Source organism: Ciona robusta, chromosome 7 (assembly GCF_009617815.1).
Source record: "Ciona robusta chromosome 7, ASM961781v2".
Lineage (NCBI taxonomy): Eukaryota > Metazoa > Chordata > Ascidiacea > Phlebobranchia > Cionidae > Ciona > Ciona robusta.
In genome coordinates this window covers 4,061,680-4,084,513 of record NC_143241.1, presented here as the reverse complement: position 1 = coordinate 4,084,513, position 22,834 = coordinate 4,061,680, and the positions used below count along the sequence as shown (strand labels likewise).

Here is a 22,834-nt window from a genome sequence, read left to right as displayed (position 1 = left end):
GCGCGTGGGCGTGCTGGAGCTATTTTTCTTTTAGTTTGTCAGTGATGTCATTCTCTATCGGACACTGAAAGATGGGATTGTATTTCCTGACTTATAATAACTACAAACCTTGTTCATACATGTACGTGCCAGTCACAATACAAAGTTTCAAAAATACTTTTGAAACAATACACTTCTGAATTTCGAGACGAGGGATTTCATAACAGGGAATATTTATACGCGTTGGCATTACAACGACCAAGATTTCCTTAATATATTGACTTTAAGTTAGAAGGAATGTCAAAAATGGTTTGTCTTCTATTAAATGCGGTCTGAATAAACCTTAAAGTACTTTTGCTCGCTTGCCTCGGATGAATACATTTTAATGGGAATTATATTCATTACAGAGTGTTTGTACCAATCGGTCGTTTACGATGATTGCTTGCATGTGTCACTCTGGTTAAGTGTGAGAAAAAGGGAAGGTGGCGCGCGTCACGTTTGTGGTGAAATTGGTGGTGCAAAGCGCGCCGGTAAAGGTACAAAGCAGTAGCCATTTGGGAAGAAGTTGCTGTTTGTTGTTATGTGGGAGTTTTCTATCCTGCTGCCGCGAGTAATGTGCCTTGAATGACTGGGCAGACCACCACAGCTTCACTCAGCAACATGCAAAATTGTAATGACTGATAGTGATAAGTTTGGACAAGTGAGAGAAAAAAATTAGTTGATTTGTTTTTAAAACATTGAAAGTTGTAGGATTTGTGGTGGAGGTGTGAATATTAAAAAAAAGTAATGCGAAACTTCCTTTCGCTTTAAAGTTTTTGTCGTAGAGTTTTATCGAAGAGACTTTTGTAATATTACATAATGGGTATGCAAGGCAGTGTATCAATAGGGAAGTGTAGATTTCTTGTGTTCTCGTGTGAATGAGGACCGGATCAATTTAATGCTAAGCGACATTCTTTTTACATAGAAGCGTTGAATGAAGTTGACAGAAAGGAAATTTCATACGTAAAGGAAATTTAAAGTCCCTTTGCCTCATACAGATATCGAGCTTATATAGTAAACGTATTCATTCATAAATCAGTGCGTATTACGTCAAACTTTACGGAGTAAACTTAATACAAGAATACATCATGGCGAAGGATAGAAGAGCGAGCGATATTTATATTCCTGGTTTTGGTCAGAATGTAGCCACTAAAAAAGGTATAATTTGCTATTATTTATATTCTTTCTAAACGTGCGACATTTGAAACACTTTAAATATTAATTGTGTAGGTTGTTTAGCAAAACAAATGTTCACTCGAACAACAGTAAGTGATCTGTCTATACGCGAAAGAAAGCTTGGTTTAACTTACATACAGTAGTGTGGGGAAGATGGGACACCTTTAACACATAATTTCCAAATATCCTAATCGTGTTTTAAACAACTAACAACGGTTTATGGGAGTCGTGAAGATATGGTTTTATAATTCTTTGAATGTTCTTCGTTTACTACCAAATTTGACGAGAAAATAGATTGAAAAAGATGTCCCATCTTCCCCCACCCTACTATATATGTTTAAACAGATTGTCATTCAGTGTGTTTTAAATGTGTTGTTTATATTAAAGAAAAGATTTTCACAAGATTTCAAAATCTAATTTTTACGGGTATATACCTGTTTGATAAAAGACATAAGCAAAATTTTACCATATTCATCGACAGTATTTTCAACGAATACAACGTTTTTTAATGACCGAAAAAAACATAATATTAAGATGCGTCCATTTTGAATCCCGCTAAATCGGTTTTAGGATAAATAAACATGATTGAAACTCTTTTTTTTAGATTATGACCAGTAAATGTTATTATATGATTGAGATCATTAATGCGTTTTACAAACTAACCCAACTATCCGCTTTATAGATATTTCTATAATTCACAAAAGATTGAAGATACAGAGTGTCGTCATCATCATTCTTGTTCTGCTCTTGCTGTTGTTTATCAGTAAGTATCTGCTATACTTCAAACTGAAATAGAGTGCGATATAGCTGAAAGGAAATGATTATACGTATACGCGTCCGATATTATTTTGTTATTCCTTTATAATCCGCTCTATTGTAAGCTAAATGAAACCTTAAACAGGAAATCGCGAAAATCGACACCACAGTACATGAGCTATAGGTGCTGAAATGGTGCGTAATAATGCTTGCGCTTGTACAAAATTGAGATTTATATAGAACTGCACTTGAAAAAAACGCTTCCCACATCGTCTTACGCAATTAAGGTTGTTTTATGGACAGTGTATTGTTCGTCTTTAGAATTTGTCCTATTTGTCGTCAATATGTTTAAGTTTATCATAAATGTGGAAAAATACATTACAACGTTCGTTTCAAGTGAGGTCAAAGTATTTTCGGCGTGTCGTCATATTGGAATTGCCACTCCACAACCTCGTTGTTCTGATGAAAACAAATAGCGGAAACCGTGGCCGGAAATACTTAAATGAAATATTGATATGCGTCTTGATGTTGTGTCGACTCTGACGCCCCGGCCACATCCACAAATGCTAAGCGGCTAATTCGCCTATTTTAAACACAATCCATGCTCTTTTCGCCATGCATTCTTAACCATCGGCTGCCGCATTATCGGCTTCCTACTTTGCGAACTAATCGTCAACTGGTACATAATATATACTGAAATTGTTAGGTTTAAAATATGGGTTTCGGAACTTACTTAGATACCAAAACTTGTTCCTATTCCTAAATTTTTTATTAAACTTTACCGTTAATGTACTTAAATCCTACAGTTGTTTACCTCCTCGGTGTTCCAATAACTCCCTATCAAACTGGAACATCAAGCCTATTCAAATCTGAACAATATGGGATTGGTTCCGATATAATGAAGAGAATCGAACATCTTGAAAAGGATTTAAAAGCGAATAAGGTAAGTAATGTCCGATGATTTGCGTTTAAGGTTATTTCTCACGCAAGAAGTTTCTCCGCAAGTTTTTTTTATACTTAATGTGGTTAAAACCAAGTCTATAATAAGACTATGGTTATATTGGGTGATTGGGCGTCTGAAACAAACAAGCTAAAAATTTCCAAAAGCCGTTTTCAATACTTGGTTTCCCTTCTTTCGCTTTCTAATATTCGACCAATATCCTGTCAACACATGACGTGTAATAATCTTTATTACAAATCTACATTTGACACAGCTCGTCAAAGTTCGCTTAAGTTTATTACGAAACTTTTCCTTCCTGTATTGCTATATTCGAACTTTTCCAAGCATAAAAAGTTGAAGTTTAAATTCACGAAACATTAAACCTTGACATTTCTTAGGATTCCCTGGAATTAGAGAAAAACCTCACTACCAAGCTTCAAACTAAAATTTTCGTTTTAGAAGCTAGGTTAATCAATGCCGAGGTACGTTATTGAACATATATAGAAACATCTCCTTAGTAAATATTTGAGGGGTAACAAAATCTAAATTTCTCCGCTGTTTAGTTAAATTTATCCACCACACACTTTAATCTTGTAACATTTTAATATTAATAGAAATTCGGGAAAACCAAAAATCTTATCGAGAAAAGACTAAGCAGGGAAGAAAATAAACATCAGGTATTTGCATACTTGTTATAAAGTGGTGTGGGGAAGATGGGACACCTTTAGCAGATAATATCCAAGAATCCTGATCGAGTTTTAAACAATTAACAACAGTCTATGTGAGTCGTGGGGATATAGTTTTATAAATATTTGAATGTTCTTTGTTTACTGATAAATGGGACGAGAAAATACAGTTAAAAGGTGTCCCATCTTCCCCCACCCTACTGTATATACTTTATTTTCCAATTTATTTAATTTTAATTAACGTATTTCTCTGTTATAGGCTTTGATCGATTCAGTATTAAACGAAAACGTCAACCTCACTTCCAGAATATCAACTGTGGAGTCGAGATTAGAAGGAGTAGCGGTAAGTTTTTATTTTTGTACTAAGCGTTTCATAAAATACATGTTTACTATGCATCTGAACGTCATACATATACTATATATGCATTCCATAAATATATAGTAGGGTGGGAGAAGATGGTAAATCTTTTCTTTCATTTTTTTTCTCATTTAGTAGTAAACAAAGAACAATCAAATAATTATAAAACTATATCCTCACGACTCCCATAGACCGTCGTTGATTGTTTAAATCTCGATCAGAACATTTGGATATCATGTGTTAAAGTTGTTTCGTCTTTCCCTACCCTACTATACCTAATCCTTTATTTAAAAAATAGTTTTCCACTTTTTCTATTTAATTATGCAAAAGTTTATTTCCGATGACTCTTTATATATAACACGTTCACGATTCAGGGCGAAGCAACTTCTGCAAAATCCCAAGTATCACAGGTCGACAAAAAGGTTACACTTCTCAACGATTTTGTTGCTAACAATATAACAGTAAGTAGACAATAAAAATCCACGCTAAAATCACGTCACCTGCAACAACTCTTCATTCGAAATATGCTGATTTTACAATATACAGATAAAAATAGAATCCGCCAAAAACCATTCATCCAAAAACGCTGTTATTGTGAAACGATTACAAAGTGACTCGAAGGGAATTTCTGTAAGTATGACTCAGCCTAAATAGACGGGACTTTTCATACTTAAACTGCACGTATCTAAACTTATATTGTTTATCAATAAACATATACCTGCATGTCACATCACGTCTATTGTAACTACTACCACATCAACATACAGAAAACAGCCCAGCACCTTCGCCAGCAGCTGCAACGTCTAAAATCACGCCTTATCAACTTGAACGATACAACCAATATACAGTTTCGGGTTGGTACTATTTGAAGTTGAAAGTTTCTTATTAATCCTAAATTTGCCAACGAACCATTTCAGAATCATTTGGTTACAAGAAATCGTATGTTTGGCGAACACAGAAACGTGTCGGAGAACACGATTGCTGCGTTAACTGTAAGTTGTGTGGAATACTCGTAAGTTGCATAAACAAACGAGCGTATTCCCGGTTTTGTCTCAGACCAAACTAAACAGGATACCGGGTTGCGTATTTTTACCCATGTTTGAACCAACTACAATTTGACTTGTTTACCAACACAGGAGATTGGCCACAGGATTTCAAACCTAGGCTCTTTACATGTTGCTACCGCACGAAAACTCACAAAGTTGCAACAGAACGTTACGGTGAGTATATTGTTACAAATAATATCCTTCAACAAAAATGTTTTAAATTATTATTAGGCCAAACTGGAAGAAATCCCTGTTCAAATTCGCATCGCAGAAGAAAATATCGCAAGAAATGAAAGAATGTTGGAAGAACAAGCTACGGTAAGTTGACGGTGCGGAAAACATGTAAAACTATGTTCCAACCAATCTTGTAACTTTAAAGGAGTTAACAAGCTTGAATCAATCACATCTAGTCGCATCAGCAGAGATAAGGGAGCTAAGCAGAAATATGACGGTAGTGTAACGCGCTTAGTTTTGTATATTTATACGCTATTGATGTGCTATTGTATATTGTAAGTGACGCATAACCTGATTCGCTTACGTCTCACAGGATGAGATTCGCAACCTTCCTTCGAAAAGTGACGTCATTGAACTCCAAATGCAGCTGGCTAATAAGGAAGCAGTATGTCGCGTATATGAGACCGCCAATTAGGTAAACAGTAATTAACTTGTTTTGCTTCAGGTATTTCGGGACCGAGTTTTAGAATTGAAACACACAAGCAATGCTACGTTTTCCGCTCTCCGAATTGCTCAAGAAAACTTGACGGTATTGCTTTCTTATTTTGAGTTCGTTCCCGCACTTACTACTTTATTTTTGCAGGCCAATCTCAATCGTTTACCGCAGCAACTCATAAGCACAGAAAATCAAATCTTATTGTTGAGAAATGAGTTCGACGACCAAAGAATGGTATGCATCATAATACACCGATCGTAAACATCAAAATATGCCGCACAAATAACCTAAACGTACTTCTATATACAGATAAACAGAAGACAAATGCTGTTGTTAAATAAATCAAATCTGGAGTTGACCGAAGATATAAACGCACTGAGTCAAAACTTAACGGTAAATGAAAAGATTTTATTCACATTCATACAAATCGTTTAACTTAAATTAGGCAATATTATAATAATTTAAATGATGCACACTTCTTAGATTACCGATCTTACAGTGTTGAACTTGAACCAAGACAATGTTAGGAAACAACGAAACTTAAAGAGCGTTGTACAAAATATGACTGTAAGCGTAAAACCTACTGTTATTGTTATACTGCTGGGCCGTGCGATTTTATATTAGTTTTCTTTTATACAGAAAAATATAAATCATTTGTATCCTCGTTTGCTGGAGGCAGAAGATAAGCTAACAACGTTGACTGGTAAACTGCACGACCATGATTTGGTAAGACATTCCAGATTTAAAGATCGTTGGCTCATTCACAAGTAAACCACAGTATAAAAACAAAACAGTTTTCCTAACCTGTAAATGACCAAACCTTTAAAAAACAAGTTCTAAAATAAAACATGTGTGTTTCCATGTATGTGAGGACATGTCATAGCTGTTAATAACAACAAATGTGTTATTTGTAGACACTTGATGTATTAAACGAAACGAGCGTGGTCACTTCTTCTGAACTTGGAAACTTAAAGGTAAACTTTTAACCGAAGTGTTAAGGTATATTATTAATCTATAATCAATGATTAATATAGTAGGTTGGGTAAGACAGGCCACCTTTTCAATCTATTTTCTCGTTCTGTTTGGTGGTAAACAAATAACATTCAAAGAATGTTACGATCAGGATATTTGGATATTATATGATAAAGGTGTCCCAGCATTTCCACCCACCTTGCTATATATACAGATATGGCTTCACAACACATGATTCAAAAATAACGATATAATTGTGGTTTTTTGTCTATTTAATGTAGGCATTTTTTTGTGTTATTGAATGACTTATTTTAATTTCTAATAGTGCATATCTGCTCCAACGTTTAACATGTTGCAGTTGCTAATGGAAATATGTCATATTTAATTGTTGGAAACCTTTGCATTGTTTAGTGACTAATTGTTTGTACAACGTTGAACGAACGATCAGTAAACAATACTCGGAAATGCAGATTCTTCTTGTTGTTATTATTCTGTATACGAGTAAGAAGTATTCCTTGTTCATGCAAACAGCTTCTGATGCTGTTGTATTTATGGGAACATATCTTAACTGAAACACAACACAAATAAATATTGTTCATGCAATGCACTAATATTAGGCTCATAAAATATGTTGCATTCTATTTCCACACACAGATATTTGTTTAATATGTTTCAAATTAAGTGCCGCGAAATTAAGTATTAAATCATTTGAATAATTTCAGGCGTCAGCCTTTCAAAACGTGGCAACCATAACCAATCTTCAAGCAGAAGTAACGAAATTCAAAGTTTCGTACAACGCCAACATCACGGTACAAATTTACAATGTTCTGTTACGAGCTGTTTAAACAGTTATTTTAAAAAACTTCTCGTCTACGAATTATGTAATTTATTTTACTTCCCGGTTTTCCCTTTATAACCCATGCCTTCGTTGTATTCCGATAGACACTGAGAGCTGATTTGCAACAAATCCAGAACCAATCTAACAACACTGAGGATGCTAACTACGATGTAAGTTGTTTTTAAAATGTTAACTTTCAAGTTTTCTAAGTAAAGATAAAAAAAAACTTAAAATCTTCTCAATACGACTATTAGCAATTACTTTACATAAAAAGGTTGGGGTTTTTGTAACACAGTTAACTCTCCTTATCATATAACATATAGTGGAGTGGGGGAAGATGGGACACCTTTAGCACAAAATATATAAATATCCTGATCGTGTTTTAAACAATTAACAACGGTCTATGAAAGTCGCGAGGACAAGGTTTTATAATTCTTTGAATGTTCTTTGTTTACTACCAAAATGTACGAGAAAATAGAATGAAAGGGTGTCCCATCTTCCCCCATCCTACTATATACAACAAGCAAGCACTTATCGTCGTATGTGTTTTTAGTACCAGTACCCTGATCATGCCGATGAAGAATCGTGATGAATTTATTTGTGAGTATTAATATGTTTAATGGATGTTAATTTATGAATTTACATTTAAGCTTTTAATTTTCTTTGTTAAGGGGAGAGTGAGATGAGTTTAAACTTCTCTATTTTGGGACTCTTCTGGTCGGCATTAAAAACAAGCTGTATCCAACCAACTGACTTTTTGCAGTGGTTTATTATTTCTGTATCATTAGTTTCAATGAATTTCGCAATGTTACGAAAGTTTTTTATTTTTCAAAAACTAAAATATTGTCGTCGCACGGGGGCACTGTTGCTTCACTAAATTGGTCGTGTAAATAATCTTGAAAAATTAGGCTTTTCCCAAAAGTTTAAACTTGACTAATATACTGCCGACTTGTTTTTATTTTAAAGTGTTCTCGTGATTTTCGTTGCTTTTGATACCACGTCCCACATAACTGCAGAGATGTTACGGCAAATTGCCAATTCCGAATTTATTAAAGTTTTCATAAAATATCCACTGTGACACCAACCCACAAGCGTGATCATTTATGTAAATGTTCCATTCAGCTCCATGTTCGTACATTCATTGTTGATGCAATACAATTTAAGCCGAAATCGTTCTTCTGAGATTAATTTATATGTATAGTATGGTGGGGGGGTGTGGGACACCTTTAATACATACTACCCCAATATTCTGTCGTGTCTTAAACAACTAACAACGTTTTATGGGAGTCGTGAATATACGGTTTTATAATTCTTTAAGTAATCTTTGTTTACTACCATATGAGACGAGACAATGGAATAAAAGTGTCCCGTTTTGCCCCATTTTACTATATAAATATACAAGGGCATATATGGCAGTGCTTGTAAGTCAGTGCCTATGGCCTATATACACGACGTTTTTCAAACCCTACGGAATACTCAAAATAATATGAGTAAATGTTCTGAACGTAAAAATAAGTCGCCACCGCACTGTTGATACATAAGTAACAACAGTAGCCTATAGCTGATTAAAACAAAACATTTTTTTCGTGAGATATAAATGACCAAACTTAAATAAAAAGAAGTTCTAAAATAAAATGCATTTTTTTATTCCACATGGAATTGTAAGGATTCGGCAATAAGCTTGAAAGACTGAAGCAAAATAGAAGTGTAAAAATGCGCGTTTATGTACAGTCTAGGTGCTTGATATTATGAATCGAATATAAAAAGCAAAAAAAAATAATCTCAATTTTCTAAATACTTAGAAAGAATGTATCGCCAGTGGCTCCGGAAACAGAAACATAAGTAAAGCACTGGCGAGACGTGAAGAAATATTGGTGTAGGTAACATTAAAAGCAGAAAGGCAACGTAAATTTTATCTAAATTGATCGATTATGGTGCAACAAAAACAACAGTGCAATAAAGCATAATAATAGCTTAATGATTTGTATTTCGCATCAGAAACCATTGTAAATTGATGGGCAAGAATCATCAAAAGTGACCTGTTACTTGTGGTGCATGTTGAAGGTGGATTCGTTTGTGGCGAATAAGCACCAGCGACAAAACAGATATGAAAAAACTTATTCGACAATATCGGCAGACAGCGTAAAGGAAGGCAGAAATGCTCGCTTTTTTGTTGTTGGACAGTTGTTAGAGTAAAACCTTTATTGCAAGTGACAAGAAACGCTCTCATCTGCTTTCAAACACTGGATAACGACACATTCCCTCCGCATATTCAGAATATATCGGTGGGTGACCAGTTGGCGATGCGTATGGAGGTTTAGTTAGGGGGTACGGGGATGGTCTTGTATGCGCAGTTGACAAATACCCACCGTATGCTCCGTATGGTGGTTGTGGATACTTGTAACCAGAATTTCTGACGTCATCAAAAGACAACGTCATTGACGATGACGTATGCGGGTAGTGGAACTGGTGTGGTGCGGTGGGGAGTAGGGCGGGGTCAAGGGCTGTCAATCTTGCCAAACCAGACGGTGATTCGTCACTTCGAATAGGGTGTGGGGGAAAGAAGTGATGAGCAGAGTTCTCATTCGAACCATGTAATGACGTCATGGCTGACGTATCAGTGACGTTACATTCGGGGTATGACGTAGGTTGGTGGTTGATTGGTGTAGCGATAGGAGGTGTGTATTTAGCTGATGATGATCGGTTATCACTTTCTGGTGATCGCTCACAAACTTTCATTTCATGATCTGTACATTAAAACAAGGTGTTCAAATTATTAATAATTAAACTGCATTCACACTTTACAGCTTCGAGTGGCAAAAGTGATGTAATAAGCGACGCATTTAAGAATAGACGCTGTGTTCAAGTTACATCGCGAGGTTCGGCTAAATTAATTAATCAGCGCTTTCGGCGCAACTTGCTGATTAATTTTGCTTCTTTCGAAATCCACAAAACAGTAAACGAGGCAAACTGCAGGCTACAGCTTGTTAGGTGGTTTATATTAGTGTAATGCTGTGTTGCTTAAACTGCATAACTACAAGTTATACTGTTTACACATGAGAGTTAAACGAGAAGGTGTGAATACCATGATAATATTACATTGTACCTTATTTAATGAAAATATTGCTTTAGTTATTTGTAACAGAGGTTGAACATTTTGTTTGTGGTGGGAAAAACAGATTGGATTGTACAGCATAGATTTGTATTACTGTAGACGTTTATAATGTTACAAGCATTTCAAATATTGTTTGTCATCTTTTGTAGGCAGCCTACATAGCAAAATCTGATGCATGCCACAGCAGACGTATTAATTCGCGATTGAGCTTAAGGTGTTGTATGGACGTATATATAACTACCTCGATCTGCTGCTTCACCAAGTTGCATGACTCGATGTTTGGCAGCCACTCCCATCAACTGTAGAGAGCTGGGCCGATGGTGGGAACGTGAACGAGATGCACTTGGTGATGGATAGTTACCCAACACGTCCATTGCGCTGCAATGCGTAAGTTGACTTTCGTACAAATACACAAGTAAGTGACTTTGTAATTTATGTTCAAGTATAAACTGCTCTATTGCTTTTATGCTTATCATCTCAAAGTGTACTAATTGTATAATATACTTGACTAAAGAAAAAAAATCGCTGGTTTTGAAGACGGCATTTAATTCTTAAGAATCCAAACTGCTAAACATTTGTTAAAAGGGCTTCTATTTAATAAAAGACTGACAGTGCCATTTAAACAAAAGATATCTGTTTTCTTAAACAATAGGTTGGACTTGATTTTCGTCTTTATGTTTTCGTAGCACCAGACTCGAACATGTATTGACTTTTAAAATGTTTTGTGAGGTTGTCTTTTAATATTCAACAAATTCTGTCTCACCATTCCTCTGTGTCGCAATCCCTGAATCCTTTAGCGAAAGGATTGCTTTGTATTTTGAGTTGGGTGATCTGCAAATAAAGTTAGCTGTTGAGTATATACTCTGGAGTAGAATGGGTTATCGTTAGCAGATAATTTACAACGTGTTTTAAAGTAGCAGGGCTACTGTTATAAAGTTCTGTGAATGTTCTTTGTTGACTACCGAATGAGACGATGAAATGAAGTGAATACATGTCCCATCTTACCCGCACTACTACTATATACACACGGGAGGAATCCAAAGTATCTTGTAGTGACGTGCGTTTAAAAATTAAAAGTCAAATCAAAATTACACGGCGGTTAAACTGTTCACACGGCAGTAAAACCAGAGGAAAAATTTCAAATTAGAAAGTGTTGATGTTTTTATTAAACCTTCAGTCGTCAGTGTCCCATCACTGGTAATTCAAGGATAGTATTTTGACTCCCGTATAATACATCACCACGAATACCGGGGAAAGCGTACTTAGAATTTTCATGGCTTATAACCACGACTATATTTTGTGTCGACGACTTTTGACTTTTTAATAATTTGGTGACTAATTAAACTTACAATCCTTTTTTATGCTTTATGAATGAATAAATGTAACTTGCTTTATCCTCGCGTGACCGGATACACCAGTGTTCTGTTCAATACACCTCAAACCAGATTATGAGTTACCGCGCGTTAGTAACTTTGTGGGTAATTGTTTTATGCTTTTTTGATTATTTTTTATGTATGTCTGACAATTTAGACAACACATTGGTGACCATCAGTGGGTTTTATTATTTTATATGAATGTTTAAAACTTCGGGAACCTGAGCATGAAATCTGTAACGCCATGCCACAACAGTTTTAACGGCAGATGCAAATATGTTGAATTTGAATTTTGTTATATAGCATAACTACATAGTTCTTTTTTAAATATTCCGTTGCTTTAGTAATAAGTTGCTCCAAATTTAAACTTTACTTTTCGTATTATCGAATTTTGGTAAAAATCGATCCCCAACAGTACACGGATAACGAAGAAATGTCGAAACAAAATGGCAGCTTTTGGGCAAACATTGAGTTATACTTTTCAACGCTTATACGAAAATTGTCTAAAAATAAAAAAATGGCAACCGCACAAACGTGTTTTTTTATTATTTATAAAAGCCCAGCGGAATTCGCTGTGGTTTTTAGAAAGTCCGTTAGCGGCTGAAACGTTCTTGGATACTTGATATTAGACTGAAGTAACATGAGTACTGAGAATGAAATAACGATGTTGGGTGTAACGATAATGTGCGAGTATTTTTGAGTAATTGCGTTAAAAGCATGCGAGTTTTCCTAAGGGAGCAATCGAACAAAGAATAGACCGTGTCGATTTCTTTGTGCTTCAGTCTAAGATTTCGGCTCTAAATCGATGTTTATTGGATTTGGGATTAGTACAGTCATCGGAATTCACTGAAGCGTGTCGCCACCGATTTTTTTTCGTACCTTTAGAAATCTTAGGGGTTGGGCAAAACAAAAGAGGGTTGGGGGGGAGGGGTTGCCGATATAACCGACTTCCACGCGTGTTGACAGCACGTTTTCATATGCTTGGCTTACATTCTAAGACAAGGGAACCGGAAAAGCATGGCTTGATATTGTGTTATTATAAGAATAATAATGCGTTTATATCTGTGAGGAGGAATGATGGATGAGATGTTTCGCACGCGATTTTGGATGCAGGTTTCAAATCATTCGTCACACAGTATATAAGCGATTGTTGAAAAATAAATATAAATGGATCTTCTTTTTATATTACTTGAAATGATCAAGCAAAATATGGATGTAATTTTTAATTGTGTTAAAATTCGTTTAAACACGATTCGCAGTTTTGTTTTAAAAAATAACAAACACACAGTGCACCTTAAACATTAAATCTTGGTTGCAAAACAGGATATCATAGTTTGCGAAATTCAAGCAAGTATTGTTTGCGATGCGGCTTTGAAAATTCAACAAATAAAGAGCTGTCAGTCGTTGGCTTGCAAAACTGCTCTTTCTTACTATCGCGCGGTGGGTTCGGATTCGGTCGAATTTTCGGTTGAATTTAAACGCTTCACTCAGCGAAAGTGCGCGGCCCCTGACGAGAACACAACTGTCTGGGTGGAATAAGCGCGGGCCCCGAAAAGTGACAAGCCAAAAACGCTCTCACCTGCTCGGCATTCCAACGCAGTCAGGGACCGATACGCTCACTCAGGCGAGCGCCTTTTGAAGTCCGCACCGTTTCGACCTAAAGCATCGGCTCCAGAGATATTATGATAGATGTCAGAGGATGGAATGCCTCGCGCGTGCCCCTTGTGTACCCAAGTTGGGACCCTACCTCTTAATGGGCCGATCTTGGTCGTAAGTGGGCCTTTGTTCTCCATCAAACAGCGCAATGAGTTCAACTCTATAGTCCATACCCACCAGACCCACATGATAAATCTGTTCACCAGTTTTAGGTTGGGGCGGCTTTCTCTTTATCTCTTATTTATGCGATGCTTACAGCTCCAATCCGCAGCGGCGGAAATAACACTTGAACCGCCATATGCAGCCTTTAACCGCAAACTGAGATATACGCTTGGGCGCAACCTATTTTCCCCGCTTGGGTGAAACAGAAACCCCGAAATGCGAAAAAAGGGCGCTCGGCAATCAGGATACTTTGGCAAATAAACAGAGGCCATGAATCATCTTCGCGCCTCAAGCATATTTGTTTTGCGTGCCCTTATGCCGGCCCTAAGCAAAATCCGTCGGCACTTAGTCACACACGACGCGTAGAGCAGCAGGTATCCGCTGGGCGGGGAGCGCTGAAGACAATAATAGATCGGTTGGAGCATACAAGTCAAAGTCACGGTGGATTATCTCAGCTGACTTATGTTATTTTTTCGCACCCCAAGTTTTGTTTTCCGTAATTTATGAGACCGCCGCTGTAAATTAACCTTAAGTAAAAATCACAAGGACGGTATAGATTGCTTAAACCTGCCGCTTTTAATTAGGACCACCCGTGTACCATGTCCGAGCACTTAGGCATGAGTTTGTTGGAGGCGGAGCCAAGTATTTCAATGACATCTTAATACTATAGTGTACAACGGTACATTGTAAACTAAAACCCCGTAACAATACTGGATATCTATATTAAAAACAGTGGTGCAATTTTCGATTGCGGGTTAAGAAAACAGCTGGTCTTTCTTTTTATTCTGTCGAATTTACACACGTCATTGAATTGTTTGCTGTGACAACATAAACCGTAATACATGCGACATATATTCTATTGTTATCCATAATTGAAAACGTTTAGAATAGGAACGTGAGCCTGAAATATCAACTGTCGAGATGTTTACTTGGCTATAGAAACCTCGTTATATGATGTTTGCATTGGGAACAAAAGAACCTGTAAACGCTACGTTTGGTAGATAAAAAAAGTTTTATATACGCAACGCATGTTTAAACCATTTTATACACAACCCGTGTTGAAAAAGTTAAAAACTATAGCTTTTTATCCAATTGCAATTGCTGGTAATCGAACGTGACTGCTGCAGTCAAGGGATTTATAAAAATAGCGTTTAAACATACATGTTTTACCCTGTGATTTTGATAAGCTGTGGACTGCTGTGAACTTGGTCTCATCAAAACGAAAGTCTTAAAATTTTCCTCTGCTCGTTGCACGCTGTCATGGCTGTTGTCCACCAGCACAACATGAAACCGAGGTTGGAAGCGGTGCATGGAACCGAGGTTGGAAGCGGTGCATGGAGTTGAGTATGATCTGCGAATGGAAAACATGATGCTGTTTATTTTATTCCTATAACATGCGGTTGACGTAACCACTCGCAAATCGAAATAGCGCAGACTGTATATAAAGTCATCACAATGTCATTGAAAAAATAGTTTGAAAGTCTAACTTGTATATTAGGAAAGCAATATAAACAATTATCAACGAAAACATGCGCGTTTCTTTCGGTAAAAATATCATCAGTCAATTTTATGCAGAAATTCTTTAACTAGTATTTTTCAAGTTTAATATGACAAGCGCATGTTATAGCCCACCCAGGGTGTAGGTTGGTGTTTCCCTGGTGAATACAATGCTCTCAAACATTAGAAAGTATCGTCTCAATTTCCATGTTAGTGTTCTAAGTTGTCCCCGTTTCAAAAACAAAATGGCGACCGGATATATTATAATAGAAATTACTACGACCGGGCACGAAGCCCATTCATCGCATTTCAACACCCGAGCTGTCACGCGCGCACTCTATTAAACATCGACCACGTCCCTCCCCGATAACCAATTGTGACAGCGGAGTTGAATTTGAAGGATTTAATTTCTTTGCAAAATATGAGAACCCCAGTTTTATTGTTTGCTCATCGAGACTTGCATCAACACCTCGTGTGTGGGTGGTACATTTGATGCACGTTTTACACGCACATATATAAGTACTGCGTCCTGACCAGCATTGGTATAAGTTTTCATGCTACATTTTAACAGAATTGTTCGCTCCACTAAAACATTACAATACCCGTAACATCGTTATAACGTGTAGTATTATGGGGGAAGATGAGACACTGTTCGGTTCTATTTTCTTGTCCCATTTGGCGTTATAAACAAAGAACATTCAATGAAACAAAACGGTATCCTTATACGACTCCCATAGACCGTTGCTATAATTGTTTGAAATAGGATCAGGATATTTTGATAGTACGTGCTAAAGCTGACCCGTCTCCCTCCACCCCACCTTATATATTTTATATGTATAAAGCTACAGTTTACTTGATAATTCCTGTCTGAACGCTTTTCGCCTAATGAAATGTCAACGTGTATAGAACTCCAACATGTATTTGTCGTAGTGTGAGTAATTTATTTCCAACAGTTTCGCTTTATGGTGTAATTAACTAAACAAGAGTCATGATCAAGCACACTTAAGGTATTTAACCAGCTGCTGGGATGTGGTCATAACTGATTCACACAATAAGTAGCTGATCAGACATTTTCGCCGAACAGGTTTTCTTTCCATAGAACAGGTGGCTTAGGTTCTTACCGCGTTGAGTCAATTGCTAAACCTGATAACGCCACGAGACTACTCAAGCTGCTTCCAAATCCAATCCTTTCATTCGACACGCGCTTTCATCGCGGTTTTACAGCAAACCAATTGGTTGGGTTTGAGCGGTTACTGCCCAGTCAATGTGTGTTGACCGATTGAGCATGATAAGTGTCGAAAACGACTGAATAACATACTGGATTTCAAAAGGTATTTGACAGACTTGCTGAAATAAACGAAACACAGAAGTCGATTTAACTAAAGTTCACTGTACGCACTTTTAAAATTATAAACTCCAATGCGTGTATTTAGACCACCAATAAGCCGGTCTAATAGGTTTATTGTACGGAATTATCAACTAGAAATTTTAATTTTCCACTGCCATGTTTTGAGCATAGGCAGCAACCCGTGTAATTTATGCGATACTTTTCGTTTCAAACAAGTATAAGGCGTACAACATTTACTTTTTTGGATTAACTTCACTTTTGCGTTTAAAAACTTACGTGTCCATTGTCGTCGAGTAAATTGTTCGTAAGTTTGAGTTTATCGAAAGATACGATTTGTCTCATCCAATGTCCTCCTTTTGCTGGCGAGTCTGGATGAACATGAATACGAGGTGGCATTGCTGCGTCCGCTTTCCCAGCCACCGACCAACTTGATCTAAACATTTTAAATTAGTTTACCACGTACAGATTACTTTGCTGGTAAATCTATTCCCGCTGTTGTGCGATTAACCAGACTGGTTTATAAGTGACATATTGGCACAACTGTCGTATAACTGATATGATTTAATCTATAAATAAAAAGTCAACTGTAGTAAAAATAAAAAATTAACTTTTTTAAATTTCAACACATTTTGTTGATTTATCAATTCCTTACACTTCGCCTAAAGTTTTTATAAAATTTATAAAATCAATTATTAGTAAAATACCCCTTTACTAGTTCTGTGGGGTAAGTTTGCACATATAGTAGAGTGGGGTAAGACGGGACACTTAAGCACATATTGCCCAATATTTCCTGATTGTGTTTTAAACAACTAACAATCAATGCTGATTTAAGAGTCGCTGGGCTACGTTTATATAATTCTGTAAATTTTGTAAAACTATGAATATTGTACTTACGTGTGAAACGCGTATCTATATCTTTTATCATCAACTGGTGTGAAGTCCATCATTAAAATATATTCACTGTTGACATCAAGTCCGAACACTTTGACTTGGAATGTTGGAAACATGCGTCTAGTAAAAGGTGTTGATTACTGTGTAGGCAGTGTAGGGATAATAAGCGCACGACAATAACGTATATGTAATATGACTTTTCAGTTGTTTACACCCGCAGTTTCATGATGTAATATGGCCGCTGTGTCGTTTAAAAGGGCAGATCTTATATTTGCAGTCTTTTGGGCACAATAAAAGGACTTTTTTACTTAAATTTTGATGCAAAGTTTTGGAAAAGTATGCTTGTTATATAAACAGCAATTAATTGGCTATGGTAATACGGTACTAATTTTGTAAAAATCGTTACAGGGGATACAAATAAAGGGTGCGGTCAGTTTTTAACGAGCGATATCGGAGATTATAACGTAGTTAGTTCGCTTCTCCCGTTTCTTCCATTTTATTTTCTAAACTCTTTGTTCGTAAGATTTTAAAACGTTCGTCGACGGCCTGTCACCTACTAGCTTGCAATAAATCTAGACACATGGGTCTTTAAGTGGGTAACATGCAGCTGAGCGGGGTTATGCGTCACGGTGGGTGAAAATACAAGCTAATTTAGCGACAGGTTCAAGGGCCGGTTCGAAGTATAGCCTGAACATGAGATCAGTTTGCTACCGAAGCAAAAGCCATCGAGTCAATCCTTCTTGTCGCTTCCAGGGTCGACACGAGCAGGGGCCGTTACGTCATACTAGAGTTTCAACCGCGTATTAGGCAAGCCGTAACCTGACCTTGGGTGCGTCTCAAAATCAAAGGCAGCAGCGTGACCTCGCGCCCCGACAGTAGATAACCATGGCGCTTGCTGGACAGAGACGCAGTGGGAACGGGGTGACCGGAAGTTAACGTAATTAATTTACTGTCCGCTTTGGGAGTAGTCGTTCGTGTTGTATGTGGTTCAATAACAAAGCACAGTGGTGTAACAATCAACTTAACCAGGTCAAATGTTAATCGCTCTTGACGCGTGTAGCGGGTTATGTACACCTAACCAATGTATCAGCATGAGGAAGCGTGTAACTACAGGGTTTGCGATTTTGTTTTGTAAAGTTTAATATTTACTTCCACAATATTATTTAATAATATTATGTTAGTTTATTTTTTAAAAGCATTGAAACCAGCGACCGAAAACAAAACAATGCGGCAACGTCATTTGAACCTGCACAACAAGTTAACAACGCACTGGTACTTGGACTGTATTGTGGATCTTTGTGAAAACATTTTTCCACTCAGAATCGTGATCGTCAAATCGGCGAAAGAATTTAATCACCAACCCGACTTGTCTTAAGTCCAGATAAGAAATAAATGCTACACGATAAGCGGCCATATCCCGCCTTGCCCCGTGTACAAAAATGTGGAGACGGTCGACTCTGACAATTGCCAGATCGAGCACGTATGGCGATATTCACTTGTTACCATTTTGCCCGAATATTCGCCCAAGTTACGAAGGCTTGATAATCCGTACCACCGCTTTGCTCAGCCTCCTTATCTGTGCCAATCCTTGAAAGGAACAAGGTATTGGGTGCGGTCTGTGCGTCCAGGTCCCTGGTCGACCGGACGCGAGGCATAAACAGTTGTGAAAACATCGATAAAACGAAGCAAACTATCGATTTATATCAATACCTGCTAATATTGGTTATTTACCGCACGCCACTGTGCCACAAGTATACGTCAGGAGCTTTATGAAAATGCTAATATTTATATAGTGTCACTGATATCTTTGACAAAATTTATAAGCAGTTGCCGCAATTTTATCTTTTAGTACGAAAAAATATTTCATCAAAGTAGCAACGTGTATATATTTTTTTTTAAAACCTGCGCATTTAAACGTTGTTTTTTTTTAAATATGTAAAACCACCTCGCAGTACAGTCTCGTGGAACCCGCACAGCTTTATTTGCTCTGGTAATTGCAATAAAGAATTTCGCAATTCTTAAAGCGATAAAATAATAATATTTCATTTCGTTTTCACGAACGAAGACCTCATTAAGATGAATTCACATTCACTGACGCGTTGTAAATCGTCTCATATTTTGACACCCCTGTCGTAGTAATCTCCTTTGTTAGAATACAAAAGCCAGGTCTTGAGTCGACTTTTTGTTGCAAATTTCTATTTAATCCGTAACATTAGCTGCAGTGAACCATTAAAGTGTTTAAACAGGTGAACACCTTTCACTCTTAACTCAACATAGATGATATTGGTAACACCTCTGGTTCTCAATGCCAAATACGAGTGTGAACAGTAAAACAGTTGGTTGCGATATTGGTATATACGGATTTCTACGAAGCGCCATTTTTCTCAAAAGCGTGTGAATATTCTTTTAATAAAGCTGAAAATGTGCACGACCAAAACTCGTTGCTCAGCGCCTAATCCTCAAATAATACGGTTTCCATATTTATAAAACGGGCAAATTGACATCACTTACCTTCCCGCCTTTGTTACAATCATTTCAGTACCGAGATCGTTGAATTCATCCCACAGAGATTTCATTTCCAGTTTTGCTTCCACGGCCACCAATCTTTCGTTCTTCTGTCGCGGATCTTGCGATTGCACCATTGATGTCACTGGCGAATCATTCGCAATCGTCATTTCCGGTGAAGCACCAAGTGGACGCTTGCTCAGATTTGAAACTGCGTTCTCGAAAGTTCGGAGATCTGAGGTTACGGGAACGTCATAGGAAGGTGGCGAGCTGTATTTTCTTGTCACCTCGTCTTGTGACGTTTCGTCGGTCTTCTCGGCCAAATTTACGCTCATTTTCTCCTCCACGGAGCCGAAGCCGCAATGTGTCGAATGCACCGATGTTTTACCGTAATCTGGGTAAACTTGTGCTGGAGAATGACCATCTCGTTTACCGGTACGTCCATAATACCCGTTATCGTGCTGGTAGTGAATATAGTTATCAAAATTGCTCGCGTGGCCGGTATGCTTGCTTTGGTTTATAGGGGTCAGGTGTACCCTATTAATACTAGGTAGGTTGCCGGAGTTGTCGCTGCCATGCACTGTGATGCAGGAAGCATCAGTCGGTCCAGGCTGCGAGAGCATTGAGTTATAACTATGGTGACCGACTGCAATTTGGGCAGACATGGGCCCGCGGATTGGGTTCTTTTTTTAAATGCAAAGCTTAGCAGGAACGAACATTAAATGATTAGCACGTTTTCTTTTAAACTACTTGATAAACTGGTCGTATTTCTGCCAAATACAAAACAGTTGAGAATAAATGTTAAAGAACTAAAATAATATTTCCTGCTCAACAGATAGGTAATAAAAATGAAAACCTTTCGCCCAAAGTTACGGAATTTAAATTTAATTTTACTAGATGTTGACTACTGTAAACGATGTGGAAAGTTTTTAGAACTGTAAAATTGTCTGTGCTGCTGTTTTCCTTTTTGCCTGTAACATAGCGATTTTATGTGGAAGCTATCGACATTAAATTTTACTTTCTAGAAAAATTGTCGCTTGTAAAGCAATTTAAATATTTAAACGCATCAATGCTGATAAATCTGTTCCTGTTTCCGTCTGCCTTTTCAGTTCCATCAAACAAAAATTTAGTTAATTTGGCGTATTACTCCTCTAGCTGACGACAGATGCAATAAAATTTTGTCAAATTGGTTCCAATAAACGGAGCTATATAGTTTATCTCAGCCAACAAAACAGGTTGTTTTCGACGAAAAGTAAAATTTTGAGCTCCCAAAGTTTGTCTAACCTCCGCGCAAGATCCTGCCTTCGTGACGTTTCCTTTTCACTTAAAAAGGGACATTAGCGCGCCCTGCCATTATCGAGTAATCTAAGCGGTGGTTCAAAGGAGAGTACACTGAGAAGGATACAGGCTTTTTGAACTGGGGCTTTCTATTTAAAACAACGCGAAGGGGTGGCTTATACTTTTCGAAAACAACTCCGTTCGACACCGTACCCGCCCGAGAATTTATTTTGCGTTATGCAAATTGCCAGTGTCCTAGTCACCAGCCACGCGATCGCTATCTTGCACCATCTGATCTCGGTTTTAAACTCTGTATGCGCGGGAGAAGTTTGGGTGTGAGTGGACACCTACCTCGGTGCATCCAAAGAATCGACGCCATTTTTCGCATCAACGTTTCGAACTTTGTTAAGATCTATTTCATGCAACACAGAAATAAAAAAAAGCGATTTTACATTTGTCTCTCTTTCTTCAGTACTGTCTTTTATGTTCCACGCACAAACTGATTTTACAATTTTAACACAACTGCAATGGTATATGGTGGAGTCTACAAAAAATAAAGCTTTGGTATATATGAGCCTATATAGTAGGGTTGGAGAAGATGGGACAACTTTTCATTCTATTTTCTCGTCTTTTTGGAAGTAAACAAATAAACATTCAACAAATTATAAAACCATATCCTCACGAATTCCATAGACAGTTGTTAATTGTTTAAAACACGATCAGAATATGTGGATATTATGTGTTAAAAGTGTCCCGTCTTTCCCCACCCTACTATATATATTTATATATTTATATATATATATATACCAAATGTTTTATAAATTACCAACATATCAAAGGTTCGATAAAGGACTTACATATTTAAATATAAGTTTTTAATAAATGATAATGTTTTTACTGTGTATGCAGGGTGAAAGATATATAAACATATCCATGTTTTACTCCAGTGGGTCCAAATGTCCGAACGCGAAAGTAGAAAGCAATTTAAACAACGTGCTTACGCTAAAGTATCAAATTTGGACAAAAGATTTTCAGTTTCTGCCAGAACGATATTTGATTTCAAACATTTTACCCAAACACTCGACGGTAGGCAATTAAGTTACAAGTCCCGCGCGTGCTAAACTGATTAAAACACGTTAGGGAATGCTTACGGGCTATTGTAATCAGCGAGATATTTCACTGAGAAAAATGGCAAAGTTTGTAAAAACTCTCTGTCGGTTAAATTACACTGGTCTGATATTTTGCAATTTCAGAAAAGCATTTGCGGCACGGTAGAATTATACGGCCAATCGAAATAAGTGAAATCAGACACGGGTGAGGCGCAATCACCCGTTCATAGTTTGGGCTTGTGGTATTCAACGTAAAATGGCGCCACCGCTAAATCAACATAAAGTACGCAGCAATAACAACATTTAACTAATTAAAAATCATAAGAAATACTTCATGTAAGGACCATATGGTAAACAACACGCAATTGAACTTATAGTGCGCATTTTCTTAGCAATATTGTACAGTTCGTGATATCCAGATTAGCCACAAATGTCCGACA

At 37.2% G+C, this 22,834-nt stretch overlaps 2 protein-coding genes across 3 annotated transcripts; one reads left to right on the top strand and one right to left on the bottom strand.

Moving 5' to 3' along the window:
- The first annotated feature begins 601 nt into the window (after positions 1-601).
- LOC149733935 (uncharacterized) lies at positions 602-8,635 on the top strand. Of its 2 annotated transcripts, none has more exons than XM_089880369.1 (24): positions 602-1,176; positions 1,877-1,957; positions 2,757-2,893; positions 3,289-3,372; positions 3,505-3,567; positions 3,836-3,919; positions 4,309-4,395; positions 4,481-4,564; positions 4,702-4,788; positions 4,852-4,926; positions 5,071-5,154; positions 5,212-5,298; positions 5,360-5,431; positions 5,528-5,608; positions 5,660-5,743; positions 5,798-5,884; positions 5,960-6,043; positions 6,134-6,217; positions 6,290-6,376; positions 6,565-6,624; positions 7,345-7,431; positions 7,565-7,630; positions 8,014-8,060; positions 8,132-8,635. In XM_089880369.1, exons 1-23 carry the CDS (start codon positions 1,107-1,109, stop codon positions 8,047-8,049), a joined length of 1,851 nt encoding a protein of 616 aa, XP_089736495.1. In that variant the 5' UTR covers positions 602-1,106; the 3' UTR covers positions 8,050-8,060; positions 8,132-8,635. The 2 variants fall into 2 exon arrangements, with proteins under 2 accessions (XP_089736495.1, XP_089736496.1); XM_089880370.1 differs by having other exon boundaries at positions 622-1,176; positions 5,528-5,599.
- Positions 8,636-9,090: 455 nt separating this feature from the next.
- LOC149733934 (T-box transcription factor TBX1-like) lies at positions 9,091-22,103 on the bottom strand. Its single transcript, XM_089880371.1, has 7 exons — positions 20,014-22,103; positions 17,506-17,622; positions 16,883-17,044; positions 14,937-15,087; positions 11,339-11,406; positions 10,817-10,953; positions 9,091-10,207 (listed from the first exon to the last, which is right to left on the bottom strand). Exons 1-7 carry the CDS (start codon positions 20,670-20,672, stop codon positions 9,687-9,689), a joined length of 1,815 nt encoding a protein of 604 aa, XP_089736497.1. The 5' UTR covers positions 20,673-22,103; the 3' UTR covers positions 9,091-9,686.
- Between the last annotated feature and the right edge of the window lie 731 nt (positions 22,104-22,834).